This window comes from Onychostoma macrolepis, chromosome 01 (genome assembly GCF_012432095.1).
Source record: "Onychostoma macrolepis isolate SWU-2019 chromosome 01, ASM1243209v1, whole genome shotgun sequence".
NCBI lineage: Eukaryota > Metazoa > Chordata > Actinopteri > Cypriniformes > Cyprinidae > Onychostoma > Onychostoma macrolepis.
In genome coordinates this window covers 19,951,742-19,972,601 of record NC_081155.1, presented here as the reverse complement: position 1 = coordinate 19,972,601, position 20,860 = coordinate 19,951,742, and the positions used below count along the sequence as shown (strand labels likewise).

General features: G+C 36.4%; 2 protein-coding genes across 6 annotated transcripts; both read left to right on the top strand.

Annotated features, from left to right (window-relative positions):
- Positions 1–1,740: 1,740 nt before the first annotated feature.
- Positions 1,741–4,813, top strand: gpr78a (G protein-coupled receptor 78a). 2 transcript variants are annotated; one of them, XM_058783505.1, is made up of 3 exons: positions 1,741–2,984; positions 3,077–3,190; positions 3,880–4,245. In XM_058783505.1, the coding sequence occupies exons 1-3, from the start codon at positions 2,314–2,316 to the stop codon at positions 4,097–4,099; spliced, it is 1,005 nt and encodes a 334-aa protein (XP_058639488.1). In that variant the 5' UTR covers positions 1,741–2,313; the 3' UTR covers positions 4,100–4,245. The 2 variants fall into 2 exon arrangements, with proteins under 2 accessions (XP_058639488.1, XP_058639480.1); XM_058783497.1 differs by lacking the exon at positions 3,880–4,245 and adding an exon at positions 4,260–4,813 and having other exon boundaries at positions 1,742–2,984.
- A 6,174-nt stretch (positions 4,814–10,987) lies between these two features.
- cpz (carboxypeptidase Z) lies at positions 10,988–20,604 on the top strand. Of its 4 annotated transcripts, none has more exons than XM_058791736.1 (11): positions 10,988–11,683; positions 12,485–12,514; positions 13,950–14,324; positions 14,585–14,800; positions 15,432–15,667; positions 16,772–16,933; positions 17,201–17,362; positions 17,448–17,583; positions 17,794–17,933; positions 18,683–18,782; positions 18,867–20,604. In XM_058791736.1, exons 1-11 carry the CDS (start codon positions 11,542–11,544, stop codon positions 19,211–19,213), a joined length of 2,046 nt encoding a protein of 681 aa, XP_058647719.1. In that variant the 5' UTR covers positions 10,988–11,541; the 3' UTR covers positions 19,214–20,604. The 4 variants fall into 4 exon arrangements, with proteins under 4 accessions (XP_058647719.1, XP_058647737.1, XP_058647727.1 ...); XM_058791754.1 differs by having other exon boundaries at positions 10,989–11,683; positions 15,432–15,628; XM_058791764.1 differs by having other exon boundaries at positions 11,574–11,683; positions 13,955–14,324.
- Positions 20,605–20,860: the final 256 nt, after the last annotated feature.

Here is a 20,860-nt window from a genome sequence, read left to right as displayed (position 1 = left end):
TTCATTATCTTGGTATAAAATGGAAACTGACATTCCTCATGATGACAGAAAAACAAATGTTTTTTGGAGAAACTTGTTTATTGTAGCCTACTTTGTTTATGTGGGGGAAAATGGCTAGAGGTGTCCATGTGGATGTGATTCAGTTTTCTGGCTCACAGTGTACAGTACAGTACACCTCCATATGCAAAATAAACAACCTCATCCTGCCTTCTCCTGTTATGTAATCTCTCTCTTTTTATATATGAAAATAGAGAGAGGGAATGAAAGAGCAAGGTATACCCTAACTGTTGACATCTTAAGTGGCTCTGCCATCAGCACTTTATTGCATAACGTCCTCCCAGGGTCTGAAAATGTGAACACAAAAAGGTTTCCTTCTTTACCACAGGACACTTCCTCTGCACATTTTGAAGAGGTTTTCCATCAACATACCTTAAAATAACTATGATCAGAGCTAATAACTAAACACATGATGAGAGCATTACACCTATTATGTCAGTGTGTGGTAGAGCCTCTGAACATAGTGTTGTAATATGTTTTTTGTTTTTTTTCCACCAGCTTAATCACAACAGAGACATTTTTTCAGCTGTATTCTGTGTCACAGCATAATATATTATACAGTATGATTACACCATGTTGTGTTACCAAAGCTTAAATGAAGTGATAAACTTGTTGGTATCACTTTTCCATCAAATAAGAATACACAGTCACCTGGCTCTGAATACAGAGGCCATTTTGTGAAATAAAGAAAATCCTTAAGAGGAATTGTTAGTCTCACTGTACACTATACACACCAACAGCCGCAAAATACCACAGTACCACAGTTTCAAAAATTATCCTCAATGATTAAAGAAGAAGAAGAAAAAAACCTCATGGAAAAAATAAAGAGTCCAAAATAATTTTACAAGTTGCCATGGTAACGATGAAAAATAGCCCTGGCTATTTTAATTTTCTTTTTTATATATCAAAAAAGTCTTTACTGTACTATTTACTTATGTCACAAGAGGCTATGCAGTATAAAAATTACAGTAGCCTATCTCTCAATTTTTCACTAATCAGTGATTAACTTTAGCTGTTTCCACTCTGTTACTTCTTTATTTCCAATTTCCAATTACACAAAAGTAGTCACAAAATTAAAAAAATAAATGAATAAAACAGTAGGTGAGTTTATTTCTTCATCGGAACAGGTTTAGAAATTTAGCATTACATCACTTGCTCATCAGTGGATCCTCTGCAGTGAATGGGTGCCGTCAGAATGAGAGTACAAACAGCTGATAAAAACATCACAATAATAGCCTACACAAGTAATCCACACTCAATCCATTAAGTATGTCTTGTGAAGTGAAAAGCTGGATGTTTGTAATAAACAAACCCATTGTAAGATGTTTTTAATTTAAGGCCGTTGCTTCCATCTGAATCAGGAGAGAAATGTGCACATATCAAGCACCGTTTACAAGTGAAAACAGTTCAAAACAGGTCTAAACAAATATGCGGTGAATTTTGATGTGAGAGGACAACAGGGGATAGACTTTTTCACTGGAGGAAGTGTTATTATGAATTATGGACTGGTATATTTTGGCCAGACGCGAAGGTTTAAAGTTAAACCGCTTTAATTTGGAATCTTTTTTAGTTATTTATTTATTATTTTTAATATGTATTTTTTTACAATCGCGCATCTTTTCGCTTCACAAGACGTTAACTGGGCTGGTGTCGTGTGATGCGTTTACTCTCGCTACACCACTATATAATCAAGCTTCTGTGTTTTCAGGGATATTCATTTTTTAAATGTCACAGAGCGCAAAAGGTACTGTGCAACATGAATTCTTTTACTTTTTGCAACTTCCTTGGGCTTAAAAGAATTCATATCTTCCATCGGCAATCTCTCCCACTGGCCAAACTGCAATTTCTCAAGCAAACGTCACATGTAATAAACTGGCTGCACGTGAGCCGGGAGCGCTCAGAGAAGAATAATTCAATACGCATGAGCACGCGCTCCGACTGCGCGCTCTCAATTCACGTTATACTTTCGAACGCGTTGTATTACAGTGCCTAATTTGAAATCATACAAATATTAACTCCGTAGATGTGGACGACAGGATTCAGTTGGTTAAAAGGTAATGATGCGACGATAATCAAATCAGTCAAAGATCTCTTCAGCACACTGGACAGCACTCATCGACAACAACCGACACTTAACAGCGGTCATTTTTACCAAAGCAGAATGGAAAGCAGCAAAGATGAGCCACCGAGGACCCAAAGGGAGAGCAAGGACAAAAACTCGCAACAAATCAGCTGCTATTGACTTTGGACAGAGTCATGAACTTATTGGATATATTTCTAGAACTACTCATCGTTGTAATTGCAGTGGTGTCACTCGTGGCGAACTCGCTGGTGTTACTATGCTTCACCTGCAGCGCACAAGTTCGTGCACAGGTGCCAGCGATCTTCATCACGAACCTCTCATTCTGCAACATCCTCATCGCTGTTCTCAACATGCCTTCTACCCTGCTTGGGGTCGTCAAACAACAGAAGCCTTTCGGCGACCACTTTTGTTATACAGTGTGCTTTATGGATACTTTTCTGACTACCAACACGATGTTGAGCATGGCAGTTCTCAGCATAGACCGCTGGATAGCCGTGGTTTTTCCTTTGACTTATCCCAGCAAAATGAGACTCAAGAATGCCGCGCTAATGGTCAGCTATGCCTGGCTTCACTCGCTCGCGTTCTCGCTCACTCCTCTCCTGCTGTCCTGGGTCGATTACAGTCCCGCGTACGCGTCTTGCACCGTGCACCTGAGAGAAGATGCTGAGAGCCGCGGTCACTTCATGGTGTTCACCGCGGTCTTCCACGCGTGTACCTTCGCCCTCTCGCTTTTCATCCTATGCTTTGCCTACCTGAAAGTCCTACAAGTGGCGCGCTTCCATTGTAAGAGGATAGATGTCATAACGGTGCAGACACTTTTACTACTTGTCGACATTCATCCGAGGTACATTTAAAATATTATATAGCAACGATTACAATATTGTACTACATATTATAAGCATGTGTATTCGTGACGTGTTCTTTGAATCTTTTTAGTGTAAAACAACGGTGCTTACTGGAACAGAAGAAAAGGAGACAGAGGGCCACTAAGAAAATCTGCATTTTCATCGGGTCGTTCGTCCTGTGCTTCGCCCCCTATGTCATAACACGGTATTGCATTATGAAAATACATTTTTTAGTTTATAAAATAATGCGAAATAAATATTGTGAAACATCAATCATACCAAGACCAGTGTTGTAAATGTAATAGGTTGCAGACTGCAAGTTACCCTATTTCAAATGTAATAGTGTGATTATTTCAATTAATTTATAGTAGAATTGAGCGCATTAAATTGTAAACATTTTGCAAATACTTTTAGCATGATGCAGTGAGAACAGTTATTATGATTTATGAGAACAGATATTATTTAAATAAAATGTTTTTGTATGCATAGGCCTAATAGTACAGGGAAGGCCAGGGCTAGTTGTCACATTTTTTTATAGAGGGAATATTTCTCAGAGTAACAATAATACATAATAATTTACACATACTCTCCATAGTAAGTGCACTGTATAATAGTAAAAAAGTACAGTGGCCGAGAGAGCTCAACGCGCTGCAACTTCAGAAAACACATGCAAATAGAAAAAGCACCAGCAAATCAAGAAAACCTCTTCATCAGTTTGACAGCAGACTGCTGCAAATGCTCACAACACAAACAAATAAAGAATTTTATTTGCAGCGCGTTTCTTTGTTTGGTTGTGTTGTGAGTATTTGCAATGCGTTTCTTTATTTGTTTGTGTTGTGAGTATTTGCAGCGCGTGTGTTGTCAAATTGATGAAGTTTTTTTCTTAATTTGCAGGTGTTTTTTTGTTTGCAGCGCGCTGAGCTCTCTCGGCCACCGTACAAAAGAGACTGGGGCTAGTTGTCACATTTTTTACTCCTGTGAATATTTCTCAGAGTGGATTTATTTGAAGACCTATATATGTATATTTACATACCTTAAATCACTGGATACAATAAAGCTATTGAACATTGTTAATAAAAAATACACTTTGTTGCAAGAAGGCCCTATTATATAATATGATTATTAAATAAACCTCTGCATTAATCCAACTACTATCCTGGGTGCTAGAAAACACCAATTTATTGTAATTTGTTTACAACAAAAATGTTCAATTCGTCCAATACAGTGCCATATTAAATGTTTCTTTATTAATATAGATGATTCTTTTGTCCTAGACTGACTGAACTGGCTCCTTCAGTAAAAATCAACCGTTATTGGGGGATCATGAGCAAGTGCTTGGTGTACAGCAAAGCTGCGTCTGACCCTTTCGTCTACTCCCTCTTACGGCAACAATATAAGAAGGCCCTTTTTGGAATTTGCAACAGGATTTTGGGACGGAACTTATACACACTTTCTGGTGACAGCAGTCCCTCAGGCATGGAAAATGAATGCTATTCACAAAGGGTTAACAAGCTGATGGAGGATAATTGTCACTAGAGCAGGTAAAAAAGGCTGACAACTGACACTCTCATAAATATGTGCTCAGCATTGGACTGGTTAGTCAGTGGCTAAATGCCACACCAAACTGCCTGTAATTTCTGAAATAATGGCGCACACTGTATCATTTCTGTCTGTTAAAACCATGGTAGGTGAAAACGTTTGCCAATCACTGGATTTTCTTTTATTGAATTCAGACCATGAAGTTTTGCACACTCAACTGTTATAAATGTATGACTCTTTATTCACAACATAGTACTGTAATGTGTATTATAATGTACATTCTGAAATAAAATTATAGTACAAGAGTAAGAATTGTATAGGTATTTATCATTGTAATAAATGATGACCTGTACTTAGTTTAAAGAGCTAATTCTACACTGTAAAAAAAAATTCCATAAAATGTATGGTAAAAACCAGCAGCTGTGGAAAAATACGGTAGCAACATTTTAGGTTTTAACTTAAAATTAAAATTACCTACCTGGTCTCATGGTATTTACGTACCTGGGTGCACTTTTTAGCGTGACATGAAATACGTACCAATAAGTACATATCACTGCAGTTTCCAAAATAAATGAACACTTTCACACAAATTTACAGAGTTGCGATTAATAAAGCGTAATTTTCTTGAAGAATATCATGCTATGACTTCAAAACAATATTAATATGCTGGGAGATTTGAAAACTGATACTTTTGAATGTTAGCATCGCACACATCCAGCTTCATATCTATGGGTTTTCATAGATGATAAGTTTGTTCGGTAGCTCACGGAGTAAGAAGACGGACTTAGAAGACAAGAAGCACTGGTTTGAATCCCGTGTGACTACGGTTCGACAAAGCAGTTAAAATCTGCGTAAAAATAAGTTCAAATGGCACAATTGCATCACGTTTTTATATCAGTTTTGCATTTGTTAACACTATCGGGTAGGTTTAGGGCTGGATTTAGTGTAGAGCATATTTCCAACAAGAGAGAGCATTAACCTTTAGCGACAGTCCCCGGATATTTGAATTCTGAACCGCCGCAATACGTATCTGAAGCAATGTAATAATAAAAGAGCAATACGTACCAATACCTACGTAATAAAAACGTGCCAGGGTTCACATATTGAACCTGTGTTTTAGCGCCACTCAGTGGACATTTCTATTTGAAACTGCGGCAAAACGTGCAGCAAGGTACGTAAAACGGTGTCGCACAAAAAGTGCGCAGAGGCACGTAATTTTATAGACCAGGTTGAAAATTACAGTGAAATACCATAATTTCATTAACTGATATAATGTTAATATACCAACCTATAGAAGTACTGAAATCTGTTTTGTACCTTTGAAACACTGATGCAGGTGGTGATGAGAAAGTCACATGATGAACCAAAGCCCATCACAAGCAGCTTTTAAATAATAATAATATATATATAGAAGGTGCACAGTGTCATTCACACAAACACTAAACACTATCATGGTGAGACTCATTAAACTGAAATATGCAATAAACATTATTTTAACAACATTAGATGTAACATACAACCCTAATAAACATAATTAGTAAGAAAATACTAATTAGAAACATAGTTATTTCAAAGAAAAAACATCCAATTTGAAATGCAACGCAGGGAATTCTGGGAACATCAATTTAAGGTTTTTCCCTGTAAATTTTACATTCGTTTTCACTTCCAAAAACGATATTTCACCGTATAATTGTCTGAAATGTCTATTACAGTTTTTCACTGTATATATTAGGGGAACTTACCGTTAACCATTTAACAGGTTTTTACTGTAGCATTTTCACAGATTTTTTACAGTGTACCTGATTAATCCCTTAACATTTAGTTTTGTTGTGAATTAATGTATTTAGGTTGATTCAGTGCTAAAGTGCCCATTCAGTCCAGAACGTGAATTTTTTTTGAGGGGCACATCCACTAACTCTATCCCTAAACCTAACCCTCACAGAAATCTTTCTGCATTTTTAGATTTTCAAAAAACTTAATTCTGTTTTTCTCATGGAGACCAAAAAAACATTAAATAAAAAATTACTATCCTTGTTGGGACACTTGGTCCCTGTAGCATGAGGAATAGCAGGACCACACACAAACACACACACACACACGTTTGTTTTTGTGAAAAGTGGGGATATTCCATAGGCGTAATGGTTTTTATACTGTACAAACTGTGTGTGCTATTGCCCTACACCAACCCTACACCTAACTCTACTCCTTACAGGAAACTTTGTGCTATTTAAGATTTTCAATACACTCCATTCTGTGTGATTTATAAGCGTTTTGAAAAGTGGGGACATGGGGTAATGTCCTGAAAAGTCACATTCTCCTTGTAATACCTATGTCATACCCTTGTCATTATACAAATTTATGTCCTCATTTGTCACAAAAACACGCGCACACACACACACACACACACAAACCAAAAAACTACATTAACATGAAGACAACGTTACATCTCTCATGTAATTAAAAAATGACATATTCAGAACTTTATTCTGCCAAGTGCAGCCATTGACTCGACACGCAAAGTTACTAAAACGCGTCCTAAAGCCACTCCAGTGTTGTCTTGGCAAGAAGTTGTAATGCTGAAAGGTGACATCTAGCCCTAGTTTAAAAATTCTGTTTCTGTTTGATTCTGTATTCTTTTCATCTGTTGACCTCATCGAACTGCCCTTTTGGCAAACTCTGGTGGCAACAGTCATTTATCTTGTAGAAGTTATATGTCTTTTAGAGGTAAATTACAGCTGATGGTCACATGATGTGAAAGAAATATAATGAACCATCAATCATACCAAGATATACTGAATACATGGCTTTTAACATTAATTAGAGTTATTTCTGCAAGATGGTGTAACCAAATGCCAAGTTCTTTCATGAAACTCTAGATGGCACAGGCTGATGGTTTTTTTAACATAACTGATGATATTCACAGCGTTAAACGACTTGGCAGAAACTGATTGGTTCATGTTGCTTATATAGCCAATGAGCTTACTACTTTACATTTAAATGGCTGGTTAGCATCCACTTGAGCATTTTGCAGCATGCTTTCAGATTTCCTCTGAAAGCCTCCACCTTCTTAACCCTCCACCTTCCCAGCTCCACCTGTATAGATCTGCTACGGGTTATTTTATATGCTATATGTAAGAAGTGTCTAATACATTAACATTGTCATATCCATTTCCATGCTAAAATCTTCAGAGAGTAATACAGTCAGCTTGAATCAGTTATTCATACAGTTTAGGTTAATAGTTTTCACAATGTATGTTTGGAATTTTATAAAGATGAAGTCATAAAGAAATGTGTAGGTGTGTAGTAGTATAAACACATTCCCAGACATACTACTGGTGCGTTCATGTCGGATACATCGTATTTACGAGTTGAACTCACATGAACGCCACCGCAACGTCGTTATTACGAGTGGGAAACTCGAAATTTTCTTTAAAGGTCCCATGGCATGAAAATGTCACTTTATGAGGTTTTTTAACATTAATATGAGTTCCCCTAGCCTGCCTATGGTCCCCCAGTGGCTAGAAATGGCGATAGGTGTAAACCGAGCCCTGGGTATCCTGCTTCGCCTTTGAGAAAATGAAAGCTCAGATGGCCCAATCTGGAATCTTCCCTTCATGTCGTCATACGGGGAAAGGTTACCTCCCCTTTCTCTGCTTTGCCCGCCCATGAGAAAATGAGCTACTACCGTGCGAGTCCAGCGCAATATTTTTTTTTTCCTCGAGAGACACCATGGCTTTCAAATGAGCGAAGCATGACAGTTGCTCAGTTTTTGGATGTACAAATGAACACCGAAGTATTTTTTTAGTTCCTTCATCCAAGCCTATGGCTAGCATTAGCTACATGATAAGAACTGTAACAGCATACATAAACAAACCAACTAAAGTACCGTATGCAGACACAATATTTTAAACTAACCATTCGGAGACGTCCTGCTGTAGCCGCTGAGTTGCAACTTCTTCATCCGGTGCTTCTCCATCTGGATCAGATTCTGGGTCAAACTGAAAAGCTTGAAGGACTGTGTTTCTACGAGCCATTGCGATACATCCACTGTCAACATTAGCGCATGGTAGCGCAAGCTGGTTAAGACCACACACCCACCCTCCACCTTGCCCCGCCTCTCTCCTCCTCATTAGCATTTAAAGCTACAGACACAGAAATGGCACGTCCTAAGGAAAGCTCATTGTGAGACTGGCTCGTAGTGGCTGAAATTCTGCACCAAGGCTGAATTTCGGGAAACAGACATCAGATACAGTACTAGGGACCACTTAGGCCTATATAAAAGCATCCAAAAAGCAGCATGTCATGGGCAGTGATGGGAATAACGGCGTTATAAATAAACGGCGTTACTAACGGCGTTATTTTTTCAGTAACGAGTAATCAAACGAATTACTGTTTCCCCCGTTACAACGCCGTTACCGTTACTGACAATAAAATGTGGTGTTACTATAATTTATAATATTATTATCATTTTATTTTTCAGTTTATCTGAATGGATGCACAGTGTTGTATTTGACATACCGTAAACTCTAGTGTGAAGGCGCACGACTCGCCATCGCTTTGTCTCACATGCGCAAAGAAAGATACAGAGCAAGATAAGTTTTCATAACATGCAGAAGTGACGCGCTACATGTAAACGATATTCTTTGTTGCATTTTCCTGCCAAAATAACGGAGTTCCTTTGGAATTCTTCAGCTTTTGAGAACTGCCGGGTTCTCTGGTAGTGGGCGGAACTTATGCGCAAGCGACAATCTCATTGGCTGGCGCTCACCTATTATCGTCCCTGTTTTGATTTCAGCAAATCAATTCAAGCGAACGCAGACAACGTGATTAATATTCATGAACCCAGCAGCTCATTAATCCTTAGTGCGTTTTATATTGTTATTAGTAGTAGAATTCGTAGTAGTTTTGTTATCTTATCAGTATTATTTTTAGTTGGTTTTTTTCCCATTTTTTATCGAAACACTGCATGACAAACAATATCTTAAGCACCACCACCAGTCCTAAGTTCAGTCAACATGACAAATAATTACTAAAGTTCTATCATCATATAATGCTAAATTATCATAATATCAGATTATAATGCTTGACTGACTGATGCTAAGTGTCAGATATTTAAAAAAAAAAAAAAAAACTGTGCCATTTTACAAACATAAGCTTTATATATATAATTGCTTGATACTATTTACAATAATATATTGAATTTGATAGGTGTCTCTCACATTGTCCCACAGAAATATTAAAATAGATTAGTGTACAATGTTTTATAATAACAATTTATTATATTTAGTGTCCATTTCATTCATTTAATATTGGGGGCATCCAAGTTATTTGACATGTTTGAACATTTTTTAATTTTTTTTAAAGTAAGGCAATAGTTACTTTCCCTGGTAATTAGTTACTTTTAGAATGTTGTAACTCAGTTACTATTTGTGAGAAGTAACTAGTAACTATAACTAATTACTTTTTTAAAGTAACGTGCCCAACACTGGTCATGGGACCTAGTTGGGGGCGTGTCAGTGAAAAAACGTGTCAGTTGCAATGGACGCAGCCAAAGACTAATTCTGCCTTCAAGTGCTATCGGAAATTTCCTATTTTCCCAATTATGAAGTCGTGATTACGAGCTTGTCGTATTCAAGTGCTTTAATGTCGGAAAGAATAAAATGTAGCATCCCATTGGTTGACAATCATATAAACATTCACCGCGCTATACATGCAGTTCGCTGACAATTCTGGAATTTCGGTCAAATACACGCTTATTTCACTGCTTATAAAACATACAATATGCTTCGAATGATCGTTCATATAGCTATAAATACACTACTTTAGCGATAAGACAAAGGGATAGCAGTTGTTGTGAGAACAGCATTGACAGCAGCAATGGTTGTTCCCTCCACCATGTTTAAAGTTTATGACCCGCCCAACTCGGAAACTCGGGTATCAAAATTATTTCCGAATTTCCCAGTAGTAAATTCGACTTGAGAGGCCGTTCACGTCCAATTTCCGATTATGAAACTCGTATTTACGATAATTCCAATAGCACGTGAAGGCAGCATTAAGATAGGCCTATGCAGCGTCGGTAAAGTTGTTGAAATGAATAAAATGATTTTTTTTTGTAATGTACAATACAACTATATACGTTGCATATACACAATATATTATTGTATAATTATAATATAATATATAATTATTCAGTTTACATCACCTTCATAAATTAAATAAAAACGGAAAAAAGAAAAAACACACTGATGCACATTTTTCATTCAATATTTTGTAGATGTAGAGTTTAAAAAATCGTTGAATTTTACGTAGAAAAGTTAAATCGCCATATTTTTCCGACCAAAGTGACTTGAACGCACCCGACGTCGTGATAACGACTTCTAGTAAATACGAACGTCCTGAACGCAGCATTCACAACGTAAGCATTGCCCTTTGACCACTATGTTCTTTGACCTATGACATACTAACAACAAACAAAAAAATCTGTTCATCTGAAAACAAAAGGAACTTTTTGTCCTTATAGGATTTAAACTGAAAAGAGCCAATTCTGCTCCATTTATCAGCTTTATAACAGCTCCAGTGAATAATAAGTGGATTATAATTCAAATAATTGACTGCTTTTTGCATATTGTGTTAAGTTCCATGTCTCATGTAGGCTGCTACATGTCTTAGATTGTGGTCTGAAACAGTGTAGAGTGGGGCTTTATATGACCAGGTGGACACAGGCCTTTCTGAAAACCATCCAGGCAAGTGAATTTACCTCACACTGGGAGTTCTTGAGACAAGAAACTCAAAAAAAAAAAAAAAAAAAACCTGTCAGTGGTTTTGAAGTAATTCTATGGCACAAAGGGGGTAAATGTGAAGTCAGGCTTTCCTAAAGGACTGTAATTACAGTGGGTCCCAGACACAGCAGAGCGGCCGCCTACCGCGGAGAAACTTTTTGCTGTAATTTGATCATTTGGCAGCGCTGTTCGTGCAGGCTCTCCTTTAAGCGATGGGGGTAGCGGGACTTTTCGGAAGATGATCAACTTTGTACGTCGTAGCGACTGCCACATCACTCAGTTTATGGACAGCAAAATGCTCACGGTTTTAATACTTTTAAGCTCACTGGCGACATGCTGGAGCGTCCCAAGAAGATGTACTCCGGAAGAAGCAGCAATAGGTAACGTTATACATTCATTCAGTGTTGCACCAACTTTAGCAGGCTCATGCTCAGAGGTTTACAATATAGCTTCACTGCTTAGTACAAATCTTGAATGCTCGATTGAATTCTCCTGATCTTAAATACGTTTTTTTTTTTTTTTTTTAATCTGTGTCTGACGTTTAAATGCTTAAAAATTAGATGCTTAAAAATTAGATGCCTAAATTTCAAAGAATATTATTATTGTTGTTGCTATTAATATTAGCTTATTATTATTATTATTATTATTAGGCTATTATTGTTACTACATGCTGCAACAATATTATTAATATATGATTTTACTCCGTGTTTTAATTATTTTTATTTTATGAAGTAAAAAAAAAAAGTTCCCAGCACTTTATACTGTTTAGAAAGCATCCCAAGATGCACCTTATGAAGGTGGTTGGTTGAATGTCCAGAAATGTAATCTAGGCAACGGGTCGTTGCTTTAGGCGACTAAAAAGCAAATATATTTGTTTTAAATATTAATATTGGCAAAAAAAAAAACACTTTTAAAACATCATTCATGTAAAATATGGAAATAGTTTAATAAAGAATGAGTGGGTGTGTACAAACGCTTGATTGGCAGTATAAATGCTCAGAGGTCAAATCATGTTTTGCTTGTTTACAAGTGTGTGATGATTTGAAACTGTCATGCAATATTCAAGAAGAAAGATGGCTTTCTTTCCACTGTACTCTACTGCCATCTAGCCTTCAGACGCCAGAATTTGCAACGGTTTCAAAACACCCTCTGTGAATAGTTTGTTTATTTATTTATTTTAGGAAGATGCAGAGCACCTGCAGAAGAGAGGCGTAAGTATTTCTTTTTATTCTGTTGTGCGTACTGGAATAAATTATCGACTACCAAAATATGCAATTGTTATATCTTGTTGCTTGATTTTCTCAAATTTAGAGCGCAAAAACATCTAGTTTTTCACAGCTCTATAGCCTGTAAGGTATGGGGGAGAAAGATACTCTGAATACCAAACATCACTGCAAGATGGGACTTGTCTATTCATCACTGTAGAAAGGGAAAGACATGATATATTCTCAAAGACCTTAGGCTAAATTAGTGAAAGATTTGAGTTAGCATATACAAAGGTACAGTCTATCATTTCTTTATAGGGGGCCAAATTATTAATGTGATATATTAAAGAAATAGTTCACTCAAATATGACAATTTACTACTGTTAGGCCAAGATGTAGATGAGCTTGTTTCTTCATTGGAGCAGATTTGGAGAAATTTATCATTAGATCAGTTGCTTATCATTGGATCCTCTGCAGTGAAAGGGTGCCGTCAGTGAGAGTCCAAACAGCACATAAAAACATTACAATAATCCTAAAGTAATCCACATTACTTCAGTCCACCAATCTTGTGAAGCAAAAAACTGTGTGTTTGTAACAAACAAATATGTACATTATTAAGGCATTTTGAACTGTTACCCCTGGAAAAAATAGGAGTCCATAATCCATAATAATGCTTCCTCCAGTGAAAAAGTCCATCCCTTGTTGTCCTCTCACATCAGAATCCACCAATATATTTGTTTAGAACTATTTTGGACTATTTTCACTTGTAAACAGTGCTTGATATGTGCATATTTCTCTCCACATTCAGATGAAATGACATTTTACTGAAGAAAGCAATTTTACAGAAAGAGGACTCATATTTTAGCTGAAAGCAATAGTTTGAAATAAAAAAAAAAAGTCTTTGTTACAAACACACAGCTTTTCACTTTACAAGACGTTAATTGATGGACTGGAGTCATGTGGATTACTTATGGACTATTTTTATCAGCTGTTACTCTCATTCTGACGGTACCCATTCACTGCAGAGGATCAATTGGTGAGCAAGTGATGTAATGCTAAATTTCATTAAATCTGTTCTTATGAAGCAACTAACATTATGAAGCAAGCAATACTCATTATGAGTCGCATACTGTTATTATAAGGAGGTACTGTATTTATTACTAAACTGTTACAAACAGGCTGAATAGGTGAAGCATTTGTGCGTTTCTTTCTTGAAACTTTAATATATTTCATATATTTGATACTTGAGGCCCTCCCTTCAAAATTTAGTATTAAAACATTCCACTGCAGATGACATTCCCAAAATGTTCCAGTCCAAGGACTGGGAGCAGATATAATAAACTTTGACTATTACAGTTTCCATATTAAATTAAAGTACTGCTAGACCACACTGTCTGTGACGCATTCTTTCTAAATTCTTTTCTTTCTGTCCCATCCCTAGCGCAGTGTATGGAGATGGTGCTTGGTTACTGTCAGGATGTGCCCTACAGCCACACCACATTCCCCAACATTGTGGGCCATCGTTCACGGCAGGATTTAGAGATGGGTGCAGAGTACCTGCTCTTGAGCGTGATCCACGGCCTGCTCAATGGAGAGTGTTCTCCAGACATCCGTCTGTTGGGCTGCTCGGTGTTGGCTCCCCGTTGTCAAGACAACAAGCTAATGAAGCCATGCCGCAGCTCATGTGAAATGGTGAAAAAGAGCTGTATTCATGCCTTTGAGGCCATCCAAATGGCATGGCCTTACTTTCTGGACTGCGACCGATTCTTCGTTGGTGATGAGGAGGGCTGTTATGACCCATTGTCAGAGTTAAGAGGTAAGAGTTGTAAAAGTAAAATTAGCGTTAATATAAATTATTAACTAATAGGCTTAAATGCTTAATTATACTTTTAAAAAACTATTATTTAATGCTTAATTTTTACATATATATTAAATGAAAGTGAAAAATCACCTTAATGCAGATCATCATAAGAGTTGTGAAGATGTTAAATAGGCTGACCTTCATAACCATAAGCGATATGGGTTATATGACATATTTAAAATCTATAACGTATTCATGCAATTTTCTCCCCTCAGAAAAGCAGGAAGTGGCCTTTGCCAACATGTCTGACGGTGGTATTTTCACTATCATTCAGTTCACTTACCACACCAACTCTCAGATGTTCAGCATCCTGAAGAAGACAGCATCAAAATGCTCTCATATCTCACAAACATACAGCATTGGGCGCAGTGTGGAAGGAAAAGACTTGCTGGCTATTGAATTCTCCGATAACCCTGGACAACATGAACTATGTGAGTATGAGATACACTCATAGAGAACGCAAGAAATTAATACTTTTATTCAGCAAGGATGCATTAAACTGATGAAAAGTAAAAGTAAAGACATTTATAATGTTACAAATTATTTATTTATATTTCAAAGAAATGCCTTTTGAACTTTCTGTTCACCAAAGAATACTGAAAAAATGTATCATGCTTACACAAAAATATGAAGCGTCACAGCCGTTTTCAACATTCATAATAGGTAATGTTTCTTGAGTAGCAAATCATAATATTATAATAATTTCTGACAGATCACATGACACTGAAAAGAAAATTCAGATTTGCCATCACAGGAAAAAATTTGATTTTGGAATATATTAACATAGAAAACAGATTGCAATAATGTTTAGCAATATTACTGTTTTACAGTGTTTTAGTTCAGATATATGCAATCTTGGTAAGTTTTAAAATGACTGACAACAAGCCTTTGAATGGTAGTGTATATTTTAATACTAGAAAAACACCTATTTGACCTCTTTGGTTTGAATTTGTAATGTCATACTAGCATACTTTTCTTGTTATTTCTGCCATACACACCAGTAAGTGTACTAGTCTATTATACTGTTGTAAATTCAGCATTTGTCTCTTCACTGCCCTCTAGTGGAGCCAGAGATCAAATTAATTGGGAACATGCATGGAAACGAGGTTCTCGGCCGGCAGCTGCTGATTTACCTGGCTCAGTATCTGTGTTCTGAGTATCTGCTGGGCAATGAGCGAATTCAGACCATCATCAACACCACACGCATCCATATCCTACCCTCCATGAATCCTGACGGCTATGAGATTGCCGCTTCTGAGGTAGCCGATAGGAACGACCCCGAAAACATCTACCAGGAAGTAAATATTTTGTTGTCTGAGTCTGTCTGCCTGTCTGTTTGTCGGCTGACTGACCATACCAAGCTCCCTGCACCAGAGAGTGTCCTCCGGAACAGGTCAGACCTCAGAGGAAGTCCATATCAGGCAAACCACAGCCCTTGGTACTGTGGAACAATTGTTTCATTGTTGGCACAGTTTTTTAATTTTTTTTACTGCTTATGATATCAAAACCATAACAAAACAAGCATAAAAAGCTACAATTGGTTCAGTGATACAGCTAAACTGAAAAAGACAACTGGTAGAGGGAGGCCTTGACTAACAACTCTAATTGTCCGCATTTTCTTTGTCATATAACAGCAGTAACATTATCTTGCAAAACTAATAGTATATTAATCTAAATCTTCTCAAAATTATACTGATCACCACGGGTGATGTTCAAGAATAATGGATGGTGTTGGAAACAATTGTAAGACAGTTTATTTAATTAATAAAACTCAACAATTGTTTATTTATTCATAAAATATGAAAAGAATTCCACCAAATTATGTGATTAGATAACATAAAAATGAATCGAATCTTAAATAAGAGGATAAAACCGTGTTGGTCCATTCATTTACCACTAACAGACATAACTTTGCCTGGTTCTGATCATTTACAATCTGTAGTCTTTTAACACTTGCCCTCTTTTTGACATTCTTTCTTAATGTCTGACTTCATTTGGACTTTCTGATCCATCCAATGTGTTAAACTTGATGTGTAGCAAATGTTTTACAAAAGAGTCATATGTAATGAACTCAAAATGGAAAGTTCTGTCATCATTTAGTCACCCGCATATTGTTCCAAACCTGTATGCATTTCTTTCTTCATTTTGCCCTTTGACTTCCATGGTGGTTTTGCCCATATGATGGAAGCCAATGGGAGCTAAAACTGCTTGCTTACCAACATTCTTCAAAAATATACATTCCACTGAAGAGTCATACAAGTTTGGAATGACATGGGGATGAGTAAATGATGACAGAATTTTCATGTTTGGGTGAGCTATACCTTTAAATATTTAGTGACTCTTTTTGAAACCCTGTTCAAATTTGTCCATGCTTTTTGACTGATGAGGTTTGTAACATTTAGGGTCATGAGTACAACGGGTGGACCAGCGGTCGGGCCAACGCACAGAATCTCGATCTGAACCGCAACTTCCCTGACCTCACCTCCATCTTCTACAATCGCCGTCGCTTCAGACATTTCCGTAGTGACCACATCCCAATCCCCGAGTCCTACTGGTTAAATAAGGTAGAAGTATGAACGCACAGCCATTTCTATCAAACATACAGCTGTACAAAAAAATACACTGGATTCATGTTTTGTGTGAATATCTGAATAACCTTTGGAAAACTGAAGAACCCACATTACTCTGGAATTAAAAATTAAATAGAATATGAAAGCATAGAGAAACTTCAAAATTTTGGACATCTTTTCAAAACATTTTGTACATTTATTACACATAACATGTATGTATTTATTTATTTTATTCATAACTCACACATTTTTTTTTTCCAGGTAGTTGCACCAGAAACCTATGCTGTAATGAAGTGGATAAGATCCCATCCTTTTGTTATATCTGCCAGTCTTCATGGTGGAGAACTGGTCATCTCTTACCCTTTTGACCTCTCTAGACACCCCCAAGAAGAAAGGATGTTCTCACCCACACCAGATGAACAAGTGAGTAAATGAATGTTCCTCCACCTGCACTTAATTCTTTTGCTCTTACTTCATTTTGCGAGTCATTTGGTGTGTGTGTGTGTAGATTTTTAAGCAGTTGGCTAGGACGTATGCAGATGCCCATGCCACTATGTCCAACAATGACACAGAGAGATGTGGAGCCTCATTTGCCAGTAAAGGAGGGATAACCAATGGAGCTCAGTGGTATAGCTTTGCTGGAGGTAAACACTTTTGTTAAAGAAAGAAGACCACATTGATCATGGTGCATTTGAGGCCTAATTAAGTTAAATATAACCTAAATTAAAAATGAGCAAGCCATTTATGGCATGTATAATTTCCAGTTGGCTGTCCAGTTTGAGACACATTACTAAAAAACACATTACTGTTTTGGCATCTTTTGTTGTTGTGTTGTCCATACATGTCACTCACAGGGATGTCAGACTTTAACTACCTGCACAGTAACTGTTATGAGATCACTGTGGAGCTGGGCTGTGATAAATTCCCCTCTGAGGTGGAGCTCTACCCTGAGTGGCTCAGGAATAAGGAGGCACTGCTCAGCTTTATGGAGTTTGTGAGTTCATGTTTCTATTGAGTTCTATTGGGAGCTAAGCATAAATTGCAACAGGCTGGACTTTTATGTTTGTTATTTATTTCCTCACATTCTGAATATATATAATTTATTTTTACTGAGCTACACAGCTACAATCTCAACATATTTCCCCCCCTTGCATTTAGCAAGAAATCTCCATTCCATTTTATATTTATATTCTAAAGGTTTTTTTATTTTTTATTTACTATTTATTTATTTATTTTTATTTTTTACAGGGGGGTTTGTTGATATATTATTAACTTGATTTTATACATTTTATACCTAAAAACATGCTGACCGTGTGACCGTATTTTTTGATTTATCGAGTGATAAAATGAGATATCCAAAATCTTTAAAAACCTTGACTCTAATTTGTCAACAATAATTTGAAACCTGGCTTTGATCCAATATTTATATTTATGCAGAGTTTCTGCAAATGAGTGCATATTTAATTACATAGTGCCTAATTAGCATTTTTAACATAACATTTCGGAAAACTTGTAATACAAAATATGTTTGCAATCCCTTATGTAATCAATCAACTAGGGAAGTATGATGATATCTATTAGTTACACTTTTACCCTATTTACACAGGGTGACTTGGTTTGGCTAAATGTTATTATGCCTGGAATTGACCTTATTTTTTAATATTCATATCACATTCCTCAACATTTTTTTCAAACTTTTTTTAATTATACCTTCATCACTCTGAGTTGTCAAATTACTTGCAGGTCCACCGAGGTATAAAGGGCATTGTGAAGGACGAACATGGAAATGGTATAAAAGGAGCCACGATAACTGTCAGAGGGGTGCGACATGACATCACTACAGGTAACTATTTATAATTATAATAAAGCCATAAGTCGTAATGCAGATGTAAATGAGTGTAGCTGCAGCCTCTGTCTCTCTCTGTAGCTGAGGATGGTGATTACTGGAGACTGTTGAATCCAGGTGTCCACATTGTGACTGCAGCTGCCTCCGGCTACTCTAAAGTATTGAAGCGCATTCATCTGCCAAGGAACATACAGGTGGGCCGGGTGGACTTTGTGCTGAAGAAGGTCCCACAAGAACCCTCTCTTGACTACTTTAACATCCCTGAGCTGGACAACTATGAGCGTTTTGACCCATTTAATCAGTTTGAGCAGTCCAGCCAGAGGGAGCTGGGAGAGAATGGGGAGGAGAGGACTGAGAAGCCCTGGTGGTGGGCTTATTTCAGCCAGTTGGGCATATCTGCACCTACCTGGCTCCTGCGGAACTACTAGGGACCCTCCGGACACCACTGGAGAGCAACCTGATGCCTAACTGTTTGCACCCAGGCCTTACTTGATGATGGTCATTGTGATGATAACAATATCTCCTTATGACATGCAAAATGTGCAGCTAACCACTGGGTATGGTGAAGGCTTTACTGCCATTGCATTTTATAGACTATCATCAAAAGTTTGGAATAAATACTTTTTTTTTTTGTTGAAAGAAGTCTCTTATGTTCACCAAGGCTGCATTTATTTGATCAAAAATACAGTAAAACAGTACATTTTTGAAGATATATTACAGTTAATATTTTAAAAGTAATTTATACCTGTGATGCAAAGCTAAATTTTCAGCGTCATTACTCAGTGTCACGTGATCCTTCAGATATCATTGCAATTTGATCATTAATAATCATTCTAATATTATTCATTATTATTAATGTTTTTTAGTATTAGAATTGTTGAAAACATTTTGCTGCTTAATATTTTTGTGAGATCTATGTTTTTTTTTTTTTTGTTTTTTGATAGAAATAGAATAGACAGAATAGAAAGTTCGAAAGAACAGCATGTATTTGAAAAATAAATATTTTGTAACATTATAAAGCATCCTTGATGAATAACTTTTTTAACTTACCCTAAACATTTGAAAGTTTTTCACACAAATATTGTACAGCAAAACCTGTTTTAAAAATTGAATAAGATATGTTAGTATTAGAATGATTTCTGAAAGATCATGTGGCACTGAAGACTGGAGTAATGATGCTGGGATTAATTACACATTTTAAAATATATTTCATTAAAACAGTTATTTGAATTGTAATATTATATATTCATATATATTATATAAATGTATTTGATATTAATTTTACATATTAATATAAAAGTACAATTTCACAATATTATTATTATTTATAAATTGCTTTGGTGAGCATAAGAGACATTTAAAAAAAAAAATATTCCAAACTTAGTGTGTTTTAGGCTGATATAATAGTATCAGAATTCACCTGTACAAGTAAGAGAAAGATTTATTGTTTTCTCTATTCATTTTATCCAGCACTAGATCAAATCCCCAACTGCAGCTATAAACAGCTTATTCTGATAAAGTTTGGCAGCTAGACATGGGATGGATAGCATTGCATAATAAATAGTAAATGATAGCATTGCTGTGGTTTTACAGTCTGTTATCTGTTATAAGGGCACATTTGTATATGTATTAATGTTTTTCTAGCACATCAGGGATGTTCAATGCCTTTAAGGCTGTCATCAAATTGGTAAATGTACTGTTTTAATTAAGCCAAAAAACAATTAAGGTGTTTCCCCCCTTTTTGCTGAGATATAGTCCTTCAAACATGGACTGAACATCAGGTGTGCAAGATAAATAAAAGAACAAACTTCTGTGCAAATTCTGATTTTTTTTAAAAACATTCCATTCAGTGTACATTAGAACTGGAATTCCTAATTGCAGCAAGAAGATAATAAACAATTAAGGGGACAGTTCATCCAAAAATGAAAAATCATGTTGTGATGGTGGTAAGTAAGCCTACATTTTACATATTGAGTAAATATATTCGTTCAAATTATGCAAATCATGGATACACTGCTGTGGTTCCATTCATACAATGTAGGCTATAAAAATAAGTGTTATTCATAAGTTTCTGT

Coding starts and splice junctions, on each gene's coding strand:
- gpr78a (XM_058783497.1), top strand. CDS start 2,314: ATGAACTTATTGGATATATTTCTAGAACTACTCATCGTTGTAATTGCA. Junction 2,985..3,076: donor CTTGTCGACATTCATCCGAG/GTACATTTAAAA, acceptor GAATCTTTTTAG/TGTAAAACAACGGTGCTTAC. Junction 3,191..4,259: donor GCCCCCTATGTCATAACACG/GTATTGCATTAT, acceptor CTTTTGTCCTAG/ACTGACTGAACTGGCTCCTT.
- cpz (XM_058791736.1), top strand. CDS start 11,542: ATGATCAACTTTGTACGTCGTAGCGACTGCCACATCACTCAGTTTATG. Junction 14,801..15,431: donor CCCTGGACAACATGAACTAT/GTGAGTATGAGA, acceptor ACTGCCCTCTAG/TGGAGCCAGAGATCAAATTA. Junction 16,934..17,200: donor AGTCCTACTGGTTAAATAAG/GTAGAAGTATGA, acceptor TTTTTTTTCCAG/GTAGTTGCACCAGAAACCTA.